This window comes from Prionailurus viverrinus, chromosome F1, assembly GCF_022837055.1.
Source record: "Prionailurus viverrinus isolate Anna chromosome F1, UM_Priviv_1.0, whole genome shotgun sequence".
Classification (NCBI taxonomy): domain Eukaryota; kingdom Metazoa; phylum Chordata; class Mammalia; order Carnivora; family Felidae; genus Prionailurus; species Prionailurus viverrinus.
The window spans coordinates 60,311,636-60,325,991 of NC_062577.1; the positions used below are offsets into that span (position 1 = coordinate 60,311,636).

The window sequence follows — 14,356 nt, forward strand, 5'->3', positions numbered from 1 at the left end:
TTGTGCTGTTAATATGAAACAGAAGGAAACAGAATGCTCCATGGGCAGAGACAGAGTAAACAGCCGGGGACTGCCCAGCTGCCCTGGCTGTTCTTGTGAGGTTGAGTCAGAAGATGACTCTGATCCCCTTCTTCTTGAGTGGCCTTTGGGATGGAACATGGCAACGATGCCCTCAACATTCTGGTACATCTCAGTTAGCTCAACCAACCTCTTCGTTTGGTCCCATGTGGATGTATGGGTAGTAGAGAGAGAGGAGGGGAGGTAGGTGTTTGTAGAAATCTGAAGGGAGAGAAGGGCTCTGGTCATGGTAGGAGCTACCCATGAGCTGAAGGTCAAACCAGTGATTGGCAGAAAGGTGGGCTGTGAAGTTCACATTTATGTGCTGGCTAAAAAAGAAAAAAAATTCCTCTGGCTCAAAATAAACAGACTTGCTGTGAGGCCCATATGTGATTTTTCTTAGGATTTGGGGGAATATTGTAAATGATCTATATGCCCCTCTCCCCCAAAGTATGTGGGGATCACAAGCTGGGCTCTATTTGGACCATAAACAAAGGATCTAGAGAAGTATGCATTTCATCCCAGAAGCTCACTTCATTTGTTTTTTTCCCTGTGGAGTTGAATTTTTATGCAGATGGGAGTATCTGTTATATCCTTGACCCGAGCCATGGTTCTGAGAAGACATAGTACGTATGAGGGGCCAAAGGGCCAATACACATGTTGTCCATCGGAACCCCAAGGGACACGTCACGAAGGAAAAGGGACAAGAGCTAGGAAGTGCAGGATTTGACAGGTGGAGAGGGGAGGGACACTTAAGGGCAGCAGTTACAACGTGGGGCAAGGAACAGACAGCTGTCCTCTCCTGGGACACTGAGGTAACATGGCTCGCCCGGCTTTGAAGCTGCAAGGAAGCTTGGCAACCATCCACTACCTCCCTCATGTCACAGGTGCGCCATGTGAGAATCAGAGTGGTGAGATGGGCTGGCCAGGACCACACAGCACGACCAATCCCCTGGCCTGCTTGGCCGCGTTTTGTACTCGCTCTGTGAACATGCTGTTCCCTGAACAAGCAGAGGTTCAGAAGTGGGAAGGTGGGGACACATACAAGAAATAGCAAGTCTGAGAGGGGATTTGATCTGAGGAGAAAATACACACAGAAAATACACACAAACTGGAAAAGGCGAGTTGGGATTTTCTTCTGGAAGATGTCGAATAGGAGACCAAGGGGTTTGGGTCTTTTTTCCATGTAGATGACAGAGAACTACTACGTGTGTGAGAGCAGAGCTCAGGTAGCAAACTTGCTGTTTTCTGTCCCCAGGCACACATGAGGACATCCGATTGGGAGCGAGGAAAGACCTTCAGAGTCCCAGGGAAGGAAAGAGCCCACCTTGATTTTTCACATTTTCTCTCTGAAAACTACAATTACTCCTTCATAATATCATTCCCCTTCAAAAAAACTTACATAGCTTCTTTTCTTTCTTTTCTAATAGAGAAGCCATGCATGCTTATTTATGAACTTTCAATCTTATGAAGAACCAAAATGGCTCCTATGAGCTCCTCAGCTAATGAAAAATCAAACTCAGTTAATATTTTGACACATTTTCCTCAGAGTTTTTGTTCTGTGGATTTTACATCATTATTTAATACCTTTATGTAACTTTGAAACTTCTAATTTCACTTAATATAAAACCATAAATTCTGAAATTATCTAAAGTTCTCAAAACGAGGGGCATCTGGGTGACTCAGTCAAACGTCCGACTTCGGCTCAGGTCATGATCTCACCGCTCGTGAGTTCGAGCCCCACATCAGGCTCTGTGCTAACAGCTCCAAGCCTGGAGCCTGCTTCAGATTCTGTGTCTCCCTCTCTCTCTGTCCCTCTTCTGCTCATGTGCTCTCTCTCTCTCTCTCAAAAATAAACATTAAAATTTTTTTTTATTTCTCAAAACCATCATTCTAAAGGCTTATACCCTGTATACTTAACCATACCCTCAGTGCTGGGCCTTTAGATCATTTCTTTTTCCTACCTAATGCTACCTACCTTGTTGTGTGTAACTTTTGTCCCCTTCAGAGTATTTCCTTAGAATGGATTCATAAATGGGAAATTCCTACATCAAATAGTATAGACGGTTTTTAAGGTCATTCACACACCTCATCGAATTGATTTACAATGCTGGGGGCATTACGATATGTATAAATAACATGTAACTCTAAAAACTAGAGTTTTTATTGAATGAAAGTAGTTTCTTTGTTTTAATGACTTTAATTTCGAAAATATTTCATATCTTAGGGCGCCTGGGTGGCTCAGTCAGTCAAGCATCCAACTCTTTTTTGTGTTACTTTTTTCATGTTTATTTATTTTTTTGAGAGAGAGACAGAGTGAGCAGAGAAGGGCAGAGAGAGAGGGAGACAGAATCCCAAGCAGGCTCCGAGCTGTCAGCACAGCGCCCAATGCAGGGCTCGAACCCATGAACCATGAGATCATGACCTGAGGTAAAACCAAGAATCGGATGCCTAACTGACTGAGCCACCCAGGTGCCCTTTAAGCATCCAACTCTTGATCTCGGCTCAGGTCATGATCTCAAAGTTTGTGACTAGAAGCCCCATGCTGGGCTCTGTGCTGCTTGGAATTCTCTCTCCCTCTCTCTGCCCCTACCCCGCTTGTGCTGTCTCTCTCTCTCTCTCAAAATAAATAAATTGGAAAAAAAATTTTTAATTTCATATTTGAGGAAAAAATTCTCCATAAAATTAGACGGGAGGTGGGGGGTGGGGAGAGAAATACAGCTTCTATGAAATTCAATGTCTACTCACCCTGGACCACTTTTGCTTTCCCCTGTCTTCTGACCAGTGCTCCGCCCCTCCCTTTCCTCACTACCCACCCCACCCCATCCTCTCCCAGCCTCTCCGATTCCAGGATGTTGTCTCTTCTGTGCTTATTAAGGGGGATTCCATCTTGTATTTCCTAGTAAAGGGCCCGAGTCCGCACACACAGGCTTCTGCACCCTCTCCCAGGGCTCTGGAGAGTAGTTTGCAACGAAAAGATTAATGGTGCTTTCCTGATCTTCATGGCCTGTGTGTTTCTCATCATCTCCCTCTGGATGCAGTCGCTGGCTCTCATTCCAAAGCCACACATGGCTGGTCCTTGCTCCTCCCAGAGCAAGGAGACTTGCTAGGGCTGATGCTATGGAGCCAGCCAAGTCACCAGTCTCTTGCATAGTCAGAACCCCCCTCTTCTCTTTGCCTCCTGGTACAGCTCTGCTCAGACTCCTTCACTGCCCACCTGCCCTTTTGCTGGCCTCCTAACAAACTTCCCCACCTCTGCCTCCTTCCCTTACAATCTTTCTTGTACACTGCAGCAAAATCGAGTCTTCCTGGGGCAAAATTTATATCGTCTTATAGCTCTGCTCAAGCATCTGCAGCAGATCTCTATTACGTGGGAAGCCCCATATCTTAGAGTGGACCAGTAAATATGTACCAGGTCCTTTTTAATGGGTACACATTAAGTGCCACAGAGGCTATACCATGAGCTCTGGGTCTAGTTTGGGGAACTAACCCAGACATGTGAAAAGTCACAAGTCTCCAGCCCCCACCTCCTTCCAGCTCTCCAGTCCTGCGTGTGTGACAGGCAGATCTCACACTCGACGTGTTTCAAACTGAATTTACTCTCTTCTCCCCAAATCTATGTTTTTTACATAACGGTTCCACTCTCCAGGCTCTCAAGACAAGATAGATGCACGTCACGAACATGGGGAGATTTGACGGGTGGAAGATTTTGGTCTTGTACTGTCCATCAAAATCCAACTGTCTAATTACTCACTTTCTTGGTTGTACTTAAGAACATAAAGGGACACAGAAACAAATAAGACATGCCCCCACTGCTGTGAGCGTATAATGTTCTGGGGGAGACACAGAGCTGCTTGTCCATTGTCAACTCATCCACCCAAGCTGTGCCTCACAAGCCTGGGTCTCCAGATCCAACCTCCCCCCAACCCCCTCAACCATTCACTTCAGGAAAAGTGGACTAGGACGTCTCCAGGTATTTTCATGATTCTCCAGTACTTGTCATCTACCAAATCCCAACTGATCCAGATAGCAGAATCACCATAATATCCAGGTGTATCGGGAGCTAAGGGTAAAAACTATTAACAGAGATCCCTGCCATGGATGACTTTAAAATGTGGGGAGAGAGGCTGACACCTGAACAGATGATTTCCCGATCATACTGCACGCGGCCAGACTATGGGGCTACAACAAACACAAAGAGAAGGGATCTTCCGGCCCGACCGAAGATTCAGGGAGATGTGGGGAAAGTGGGGCGAGGAAGGAGGAAACCTGCCAACTGGAACAGGAGTGGGGAGTGGGGGGCTCACAGTGGAGAAACCAGAATTTGCACCCAGGTTTGTCTGACTCTCCAGTTCATGCTTTTCCCACCATCCTGTTACATGGTAGGCTTTCAATGGATATCCACCCACTGGATGAAAGAAGAAATAACAATACAGGAGGCACCAATTCACTCCTACAACCTCTCAGAATAGTTTGGAGGTAAAATAAAGTCTGGAATTGAGAGGGGACTCCTCACTCTTTTCTACACCTCCTCAAAAAAGCCCTGCTAATGTCCCGGGCTATGCAGACAATGGGAAAAGAAACAAAGGAAGCCTAGAGCTCCAAGGGCTACAGCAAAGAAGCCCATAGAATCCCACGCTAAATCACGCTGGCCCCGGAAAACCCCTGGACAAGGAAAAGGGATCCTAATTCTCCTACACCCATCTCCTCTGAAATTTGGTTCTGGAAGGAGAGCCAGGGGATCAGAGCTGCGCGCCCACATCCTCGAGCGATTACATGGGGCTGCCTTCTCTCTGCCCACAACCCCCCTGCTCCACTGTGTTTGCAGAGCAGATGCCTCGGGCCAGCCGCCCCCCTTTCTGTACTTCCTGCTCCTTGGCCCCAGCCTCTGCCTTCCGTCTCTGTATGCTTGGCATACACACAGCAAGCCTGGAGCTGGAGTGTGCCATCATTTCACAATTCACAAACTCCAAATAAGAGACAGGTGGTGGGATTCTCCCAGGGAATGGAAAGAAGGACTCCAAGCCCACACTGTCTGAGTCTGGCAGCCCAGGGAACAGCGCAGAGGTGGGCTGGGCTGAGGCTACTGTTTCAGGAGATTCTACCCAACCCTTTCCAGGCTGTTTGATTCCTTGGTCCCGGACATTTCTCCTCAGGATTTCCTCTTGGATCCTCCCAGTTCTTCGGGAAAGTCAAAACTCACTTTGAACAGTTCATGGAATCGATTTGTGGAAGAAGGAGTCGGCTCAATAAAATTACAATCATTTCTTTAGAGGAGGTTGTTAGAAAATGGGCCTTGGAAAGTCACAGACTCCTTGGTACTGATATCTGGATCGATTTGGGGCTCAAGACACTTCATTGCCCACTAGGGAATTGTTTTATGATTTAGTTTCTCCATGATAGATTAAGACGGGCTTGCAAATTTTGCCACTGGGGCAAAAGACTACAACTATTTCCTTTACTTCAAGGAAATATTTTGGGTTCATCTCATCAGCCACTACCAGAAAACTTTTTTAAAAATTTTCTGTAAAGGCCCAGATAGTAAGTATTTTAGGCTTTGTGGGCCATAAGGTCTCTGTCATAACTATTCACCTTGTCCTATGTAGCACAAAAGAAGCCATAGGCACTAGGCAAATAAATGAGCAGAGCTGTGTGCTAATAAAACTTTATTTACAAAAACAGGCAGCAGGCTGGATTTCGACCACAGGCTGTGGTGTGCCAAACCCTGACAAAAACCCTGTGTTCTGTGCAGGAGTATCAGTTTGAGGAGCGAATGATGTTCACTGACACCCTTAGGAAGGAAGGTGCTGCTTTGGTATGAGAAAACTTTGAGGTCTGGTTGTCTACTATTACCTAAGGAACCTAAAATAATATCAGAAGCTGCATGTTAACACAATCCTCAGGTGCTTTGTACACATTACATCTGGGGACTAGTGTGTCTCAAACACCGATCAAATTACGGGGTGCCCAGGGGGCTCAGTCAGCTGAGCATCTGACTCTTGATTTTGGCTCAGGTCACAATCCCAGGATCATGGGACTGAGGCCCTCATTGGGCTCGGCACGGAGCGTGGAGCCTGCTTAAGATTCTCTCTCTCTTTCTCTCTCTCTCTCTCTCTCTCTCCCTCCCTCCCTCCCTCCCTCTGCCCCTCTCCCCCACTTACATGCTCTATATGTATATCCCCTCCAAAAAAACTAAAAACAAAAAAAATTAGACTCTGAGGTCTAAGGCATGCAACTCTGTCTTCAACAAGCTCCTAGCTGAAACCGATGCTATCAGTGAATGAGGCTTCGATTAGCAAAGATCTGCTCTGGACCATCCTCTATAAAACCCAGTTCCAGGGCGAAACATGGGAGCAGATGGGTTCCAGCTGCCCACCACCACCAACCCTGTTTCTCAACCCCCAACAGATAATGCATGTGGAATACAACGCTAGATGTTACACAAAAGCAAAACCACCTGACAAAAAGACTCAGACCTTGGCTAAGAGGTTCTCGCAGTCTTTTTTTTTGGTGGGGGAGGGGTGGGGGAGGAGGAGCTCATACACATAAAGAAATTAATCAGTATAAGAGGTCACATGAATGTCTAAGACAATAAGACAGCAGTGAAAAATCCTGACAAAGACTATGAATGTCTAGAAGGGATACCCCAACCCCTCTCATCCATCACAAGGGGAGGAACCCGAAGCTCCATGCCCCAGGAAGCAAGAATTTTGAATAGGTTCAAGCTCAGAAAGAAATTCAGGAAATGTTGCCAGTCAGGAACACTTAACATCATTCCTGCAGCCCACAATCTCAGGCTAAAATAATTAATATAATATGAGAAATTATAAGGCAATGAAAATGGAAACAATGGAAATAAGATTCTTGCTAGCAGCCCTAGATGTACCCTGAGGGCGATGGAGTCTGTGGCTGACCCTCAAATCTCTTATAAGCCATGAAGATCAAAGCAAAGCCAAGAGACTGACACCTTAGAACGTGCTGCCTCCACGTGTTTCACGCATATATATTCTTAGGCGTCTGAATATTTCCCCCCTAAATCTGGCTCAGAACTGCACCCCCACTCAGCAAGAGGGGCATCTGAAACTGGCATCCTCAAAAGCAAAGTCACTCCTAGGGCACGTCCCACGCAGATGCTGAATCCCTAAGATGGCGTCCAGATGTCACAGACCAGCCAGCAGTCAGAGCTCTCCCCAGTCTGGCAGCCACCCTCCTTTCCAGCTCTCTCTTACACCACCCCTCGGTCCTAACCCTCTGCTCCCCACAGATTGCCATCTGCCCCCTCCCCTCCATTCCCATGTCCAGTGCCATCTTCGTCCACTGCTCACTCCTCGTCCTCACTGCTGAGGTCAGCCCCACCGCTAGTGACCAACCCATACCTCGCCCTCTGCATACTGCACCGCTGCCGGGCACCCCCATGCTTGGCCCCAGCCCCACCCCTTCCACAGTCGGGGACCTCCCCAGCCACAAGTGCCATCCCCTACCATCACCACTCACCACCCTCTGGGCACCTCCTTGAGCACGGTGCTTTTTTTTGTTCCTTCCCTTTCTTGTTGGCCATGAGGACTTGGGCTGGAATGATCCCCCACTCCTATCCGTATGCTTTCAAATCACTTGCGGAGTCCCTCACACATCACAGGTGCCCCGTAACAGTTACTATTTTTGTAAGTAAAGCTGTTACCCAAAGTCCTTGGGTCCCACACTGCTCTCCAGCCCCACGGTTCCTTGTACATCACCACCGTCCATTTGCAGTTCATGCTTTTCAGAACATTGTTGAGCCCATTTCATCTAGAAACGTCTAAGCCAGCTGCACACCTGGCCTCCCTTCCCCTGGGCAGGCATGTCCCTCAGTTTCTAACCAGTCTCTTCTCTCCTCGCCTCGTGGCACACCCACAATAGCTGTGGCTCTCTGATTAGTTAGACACCGATCCTGACCTTGTCCTTCCTGTAATGATCCTGGCACAGCCAAACTCCAAAATCTCAGACGCCTAGGTTTATGTAGCAGTGTGGTCACGGTGCCTCATTTATCTCAACCGTAACGTGCTCTGTAACAAGCAGATGCCTCCCAGGTTTGTCCCGGTCACCGCTCCGAATGCCACCCGTCCCCACGCCACCCCCACGTGCAACCCCCCAGGCTGTGCGGTCGCCATGCCCTGGAAAACATGTCCTCCGGGACACCTGAAACCAGAACCTCCCACCCAAGACACTCATGAGAAACAGACCAGCCCTCGGCCACTTGCAATGGGAGAAAGGCAGCTTCTAAGTCACGAGGGAGAATCAAGCTCCGGTTGGAAATACAAACTTTTCCTTTAAAGGAGAAGCTAACGTTGGCAGTACTACTCTTTTGAGCTGCTCTCCAACAAAGCTGGAAGAGCCATTTTGGGAGAGAGAGGGAAAGGAAGACAGTGTGAGTGACAAATGGAGAGAAGGAGACAAAAAGAGAAAAGTGAGAGGAGGGAGGCGCTGAGGGGGGAGGAGGTGGGGCAGAGTGAAGGAATGAAGACCCAAAGGGGAAGGAGCAGAGGGGGAGGGCAGAGGAGGGGACGAAGAGGGAGGAAAAGGCAGAGAAGACAGGCTGTGCTATGCTGGCTCACAAACACGGGCCACCAGTTCTGTGGTGAGTTTGATGGTGTCCCCTGGGAGCTCTAACATCCACGAGGGGACAGGGTCTCCATGGGCTTGTATAACACTGGGCTGGGCTGGGTGGACCCCAGAGCCCCCTTGGGGCCCAAAACAAACAACCAAACAGAACTGGAGGAGTTGTTCTCCAAAGGCTATTGTTAACCTCTGCTCTCAGTATTTGCGACTGATGCCAGATCTTGACCGTACGTTGGGATCAGCCCCATGTTCCAGAGCATCTATTAATAACACTGTCTTTCCCTCGCAAGTGTTCCATTTAGATGTTACATTACTTGGTCCTCCTATTAATAGGAGACACAGGAAACTGAGACTGAAGTCTCTGGACAGAATGAAATACTTAATGTCGTCATTCTCAGAAAAGGAGGAAGCCGACGTTGGTCACCGGAAAAGACCAGAAGGATTCTGTCTTGGGGGAGCAGGACTTGAAATAGTTCTCGGTGTAACATGATAGTGGAGGTGGGGGGAGGCAGCCGGACGGGGCTTCACAAGACAAGGCTGTAGGTTGCACACGCCGTGGATACTGAAATAGTAATTTCTGGAAACAGTCACTTAAGATCGGGTGGCAGGGGAAGAAAAGTCCACAGTGATAGCTTCTGAAAGGTAAAGCGGAATGATCCACAGATGAATCATGTTTGAGGAATCTCGTGTAATAGAGAAAATCTGCAATAACTTCTGGTTAGTGGTTAAATGTAGCTATGAATTATTCATTCTCAACTGCACATCATGAAGGCTCCAGTGAAGACCTTTTAGCTCTTCCAGTATCAAGAGTCTACTTGAAGTCTATTGGAAGGGAGGGAGGGAGGGAGGGAGGGAGGAAGGAAGGAAGGAAGGAAGGAAGGAAGGAAGGAAGGAAATACATTAGTTTCAAGGCGATCTGTGGGAAGAAACGGACCCAAGATATTTTCTCACCACAAGGAGGTGAAGGAGAAATGGGGAAGAGGTTTAGTCCTTACATAATAAATGGCAAGGAGTGTATAATCCAATGAGCATCCTGACAGTGAGAAGAAATCTCCTGGAAAATGTGAGAAAATACCACTTGTCCCTCCTGCCCTCATCCTTCACTCCCGAGGACTCACGGGTCCATATTATTTACTCAGCCATCCATTCATTCAGCGAGTTCTACAGAAGCCATATGGATGGAAGTCAGTAGGTTCTCCCCAAGCATCTTCTGTGAGCCAGACCCCATGCTGGAGGCCAGAGATGCCAGCGTGAAGGAAACATGGCTTGTGCCTTTGGTGAGCTCCAGGCTGAAAAGGTCTCAGACTCATGGAATTACTAGAATTTTAGATTCATTAATGGGATCTGAGTCCGCTAAAGGATGAACTGAGAAGTCCCATGGAGACCAAGATTCACCCAGAGCAGACACCTTGAGGTGGGTGAATGCTTCCTAGTTTGCTCATGGATGCTCTGAGATGTCCCACACATCTCTTTCTGCCTTGCGTCCCAGGGCTAAGGGTTGCATTTATCTACAGTAAGTACCCCAGGCCGGCTTTTCTCATATATTTAGCTCCTCCAAAGCTTATTATAGGACTCTGAGTCAATGACCCCGATTTTAGTAGCTCTGTGAATTATTATTTTTCTCTAAGCCACCTCAAATTATTGCTGGAAGAAGGCAACTTACAAAAAAATAAATAAATGAATGTAATCAGAGTGTTGGGAGAGACCCGGATCGACGTAGGAACCCCGAGATTCCAGTGGATCCTGTCGGGACAGGGAAGACCAAGATACCCTGGGCCACTCAGAGTTGGGGAAGACACCCCAGGATCAGCCGCGAGCCTGGTGCAAGCCACATCTGGATCAGTGAAGTCTGAGGAGTGAGCTGACATTCAATATCAGCTTTCCTATACAATCCAACACATGGTCTCTGCTGACACCAGCTCTCGGCACAGAACCCGCGTGCTCCACATTCCCTGTGACACGAGCCAGGTAAGTGAGGGGCTCCAGGGAGGCCACACTGGCAGCAGATGGTTTCCCCTCTTACCCTCGTCCCCGGCCTCATGGGGTGACAGCTTCAGCGACTGGCCTTACTTACATCCATGGGTGCAGAACATTCTCTGAGGAACGGGGTCCTCGACGACAGCTGGCTTCTGTGTGTCTTCAGTTGTCACAACGTCTTTGCTTCAAGCCACAGGACTTGGAACTTTCTAGAGCACTGAACCCCAGACCACTTGTAGATATCCCTTTATGGGGGGGGGGGAGGGAGAGCAATGTTGCATTACAAACTTTTTATTTATTTATTTATTTTTAATCTTTATTTTTGAGAGAGAGAGATAGCGTGTGAGCAGGGGAAGAGCAGAGAGAGAGGGAGACACAGAATCTGAAGCAGGCTCCAGGCTCTGAGCTGTCAGCACAGAGCCCAACCCAGGGCTCAAACTCACGAACCGTGAGATCATGACCTGAGCCGAAGGTGGACACTCAACCGACTGAGCCACCCAGGAGCCCCAGCATTACAAACTTTTGCATCATTCGTACTTTCTTTCCAATTTGACACCTCCCAAGTACCCCAGGCACTGAAGGGATCTCAAAGAGAGTCTGTTTAGGAGGGCTACACCTATTGATATCTATCAATCTAGAAACTTAAACAGAATGTTACATTTACTATTTATTTAAGATAATAATTACTCAATTTTATTATTAATGTTTAAGTTCTTAAAAATTATTGTTAAATTATGATTATGTGTTAACATAATTTTTTAAATAACAATAGCTATTTTCAAAAAAAATTCTTAGTGAGAACAGTGGCATTAGTTTACATTAAAAAAAAACTCTCATTGAGGGGCACCTGGCGGGCTCAGTCAGTTGAGCGTCCAACTCTTGATTTCGGCTCAGGTCATGATCACAGGGTTATGGGATTGAGTCCTGTGTCGGGCTCCATGCTGGGCGTGGAACCTGCTTGGGATTCTCTCTCTCTCCCTCTCTGTCTCTGTCTCTGTCTCTGTCTCTCTCTCCCCCTCTCTCTGCCCTCTCCCCACTCTCAAAATAAATAAAATCTCTTCAATATCTGGCTTAATTGAACACAGATTCTCATATCCACTTCTGAATTCAATTTGTTGCAATATCACATATCATGCATCCTCTCAAAAATTCCACCATATAATCGTGGGAGGAGAGCGAAACAAAGCCAAACATCCTAGGATTATTGTGGAAATAGTTTTGCTCTCACAGATCCCCTGGGAGTGTCTCCAGAGCTACCAGGGCTGTCCAGATAGCTTACAATCAAAGTAGGTCTCACTTCCCCCTCAGACTATCGCCCCCGTTCTTCAACGCCACTAGTTATCAGTTACCTGAGCAGTCTTCTAGAACTATCGACACATAAATGTAAATATATGGATGTACAGTTTTTGCTAATGTTTTTTTAAATTAAGTATGAGCACACTCTACCTCTCACCTAGGGTTTTCTGTTCCACATGTTGGGGTGCTTGCATTCTAGCATGTGTCATTACGTCATTTCCGTCTCTTCTGCCGGTCTCTTTCCTCCATTAGATGGTAAAACAATGTGTAACTCTGTGTGATGCCACAGCGTCCAGGTGGGTTGCTGAACCGCTACTCTAAGTTGCCACTGTCTCCAGCAGAGGACACGGAACTTAATGGGAATAAAGTGGCCACGCGGCAAGAACAGACGTCACCTATATTAGTCCAGCTCTCTTCTGCCTTCTAGTTCCCTAAGAAGGCAGGCAACTGAAGTATTCAACATTTGAGAAAAGATCCAAATTTTCACTGTATTACTGGGGCTTACCAAGTATTATACTTGGGGTTTATTCACTGGGGCAAAAAGACTTGTACTGAGCTACCCAGGGGATTCTCTCTCTCTCTCTCTCTCTCTCTCTCTCTCTCTGTGCCCCTCACTTTCGCTCGCTCTCTCTCTCAAAATAAGATAAATAAAAATATATATTTTTTAAAGCTGGAAACAGGTAAACACGCTGAGCAGACGGAAACTTGGGTCTGCCATTCAAGGGAGTTTGGTGCAACAGATACCTATTGAAACATCAAATACATAAAAGCAGTAAGAGAAGTCTGAGGCAGCTGAAATGATCTGGAAATTTAAAAAATGATCTGGGAATAAGGAAAAGAAAGACAATGAAGACAAAGCCTTGGGGCCTGTCTGCCTTGAGTGGCTGGAGGAAGAACATCTCCAGGTAAGTCCCGGGACTTAAAAACTTCACTCAAAAAGAGTTCCTCGTCACACAACACCCGCAGCCCTTAATCTCACCCAACTCCTTTATCTCGCAGAGGAAGAAAACCCAAGCCCAGAGGGCTGATTTATCGAAGGCCTCACAACTGCTTAGTAGCAAAACTGAAACGAGATGGTTAAGTGATCGCTGGGGATTAGCACTGACTTAGCCGCTTAAGCTTGCAGGTGCACCGTATGATATGTTCACAGGAGCCTGAGAACAAACCAGAAACTTCATTGATCTCTGTCTGCTACATCAGTCCAGCACTGCAACTGTGCCCGACCACACAATCAGCTCAGGGTTCAAACCATATCTTACTCATCTCGTCGTCACCGCCCCTCGGCCCCGAGGTCCCCCCCCACTGTCTCTGCCACCCGACTTATTACAGAGTAGAAAAATCACAGCTGATGTTCTTTTTCTGAATGTGCACACGATTATAGATTCCTACGGTTGAAAGAACTTACGAGTACGTCTACTATTAGTGTGACCTCTGTGGCAACAGACCCAGGGAAGTTCAGTGACCAGATAAGCCGTTAGTAGGAGAATCAGACCAAAATTCCAGTCTCCTGTTTCTTTCCATTTCACTGCCAACCTTGAGTGCAGGAGTCTTATTCTAAAGACAAACTCCCTAGTCTCCAATTTCTCCAAATGAAGCCCTCTCCCCTTAGGACACTTCTTTATTCTTTTTTAATTTTTTAATGTTTATTTATTATTGAGAGACAGAGACACAGAGCATGAGCAGGGGAGGGACGGTGGGGGGGGACACAGAATCGGAAGCAGGCTCGAGGCTCTGAGCCGTCAGCACAGAGCCCGACGCGGGGCTCGAACCCACAAACCGCGAGATCATGACCTGAGCCGAAGTCGGACGCTTGACCGACTGAGCCACCCAGACGCCCCTAAGACACTTCTTTAAAAATGAGCTCCATGGTCCCGAAAGTTTGTGGAGTGCTATAAGCTACCCTTCTCTTGAACACCTGAGATGCTTATGACCATATTAAAGACCTCGGCGACTCCTGCAACAAAGAAACCTGGGTCACTCTCTAAGAATATTTCTCAAACTTATTTGACCACGGAACGCAGGCTCTTGCCCTGCTCCTGCTGTTATCCATTCAAAACCCCGCAGGTTTCCAGGGATCACACTTTGGGAGACGCCACCTTTGTCTAATTAGCAAGATTTCCTTTGTCGGTCCCCAGCAGACGTGTCAAGACTGACAGGTCCTCAGTGTGGGAACCAGGTGGGGAAGCGACGAGAGCCAGAGAAGGAGAGAGAAAGGACAAACAGTCCCAGTCTGAGAGCCATCTGCTCTGCCAGCCACAAAGGCTGAAACAGCTATTTGGGAAATTTGGGGTCCTGGCCACAAGCGTCGGACACTGATCTCCAACCAAGACTTCTTGTGGGAAAATGGGCTCTTTGGGTGCTCACGGCCACACGTCGCTAGCACCGGGCGTCACTGGGCTTTGGGCACCATTACCAGCCATGCTCTCTCCTC

General features: G+C 47.5%; 1 protein-coding gene across 5 annotated transcripts in view; it reads right to left on the reverse strand.

Annotated features, from left to right (window-relative positions):
• DDR2 (discoidin domain receptor tyrosine kinase 2) overlaps window positions 1–14,356 on the reverse strand; it is a 156,353-nt gene that overhangs the window by 120,179 nt on the left and 21,818 nt on the right. For 3 of the 5 annotated variants that reach the window (XM_047840559.1, XM_047840556.1, XM_047840557.1), the window contains exon 2: window positions 10,727–10,874. The exons of the other annotated variants lie outside the window; for them this stretch is intronic. In XM_047840559.1, the coding sequence (XP_047696515.1) occupies window positions 10,727–10,732 (6 nt within the window). In that variant the 5' untranslated portion in view covers window positions 10,733–10,874. The remainder of the gene's footprint in view (window positions 1–10,726; window positions 10,875–14,356) is intronic. 5 annotated transcript variants of the gene reach the window in all.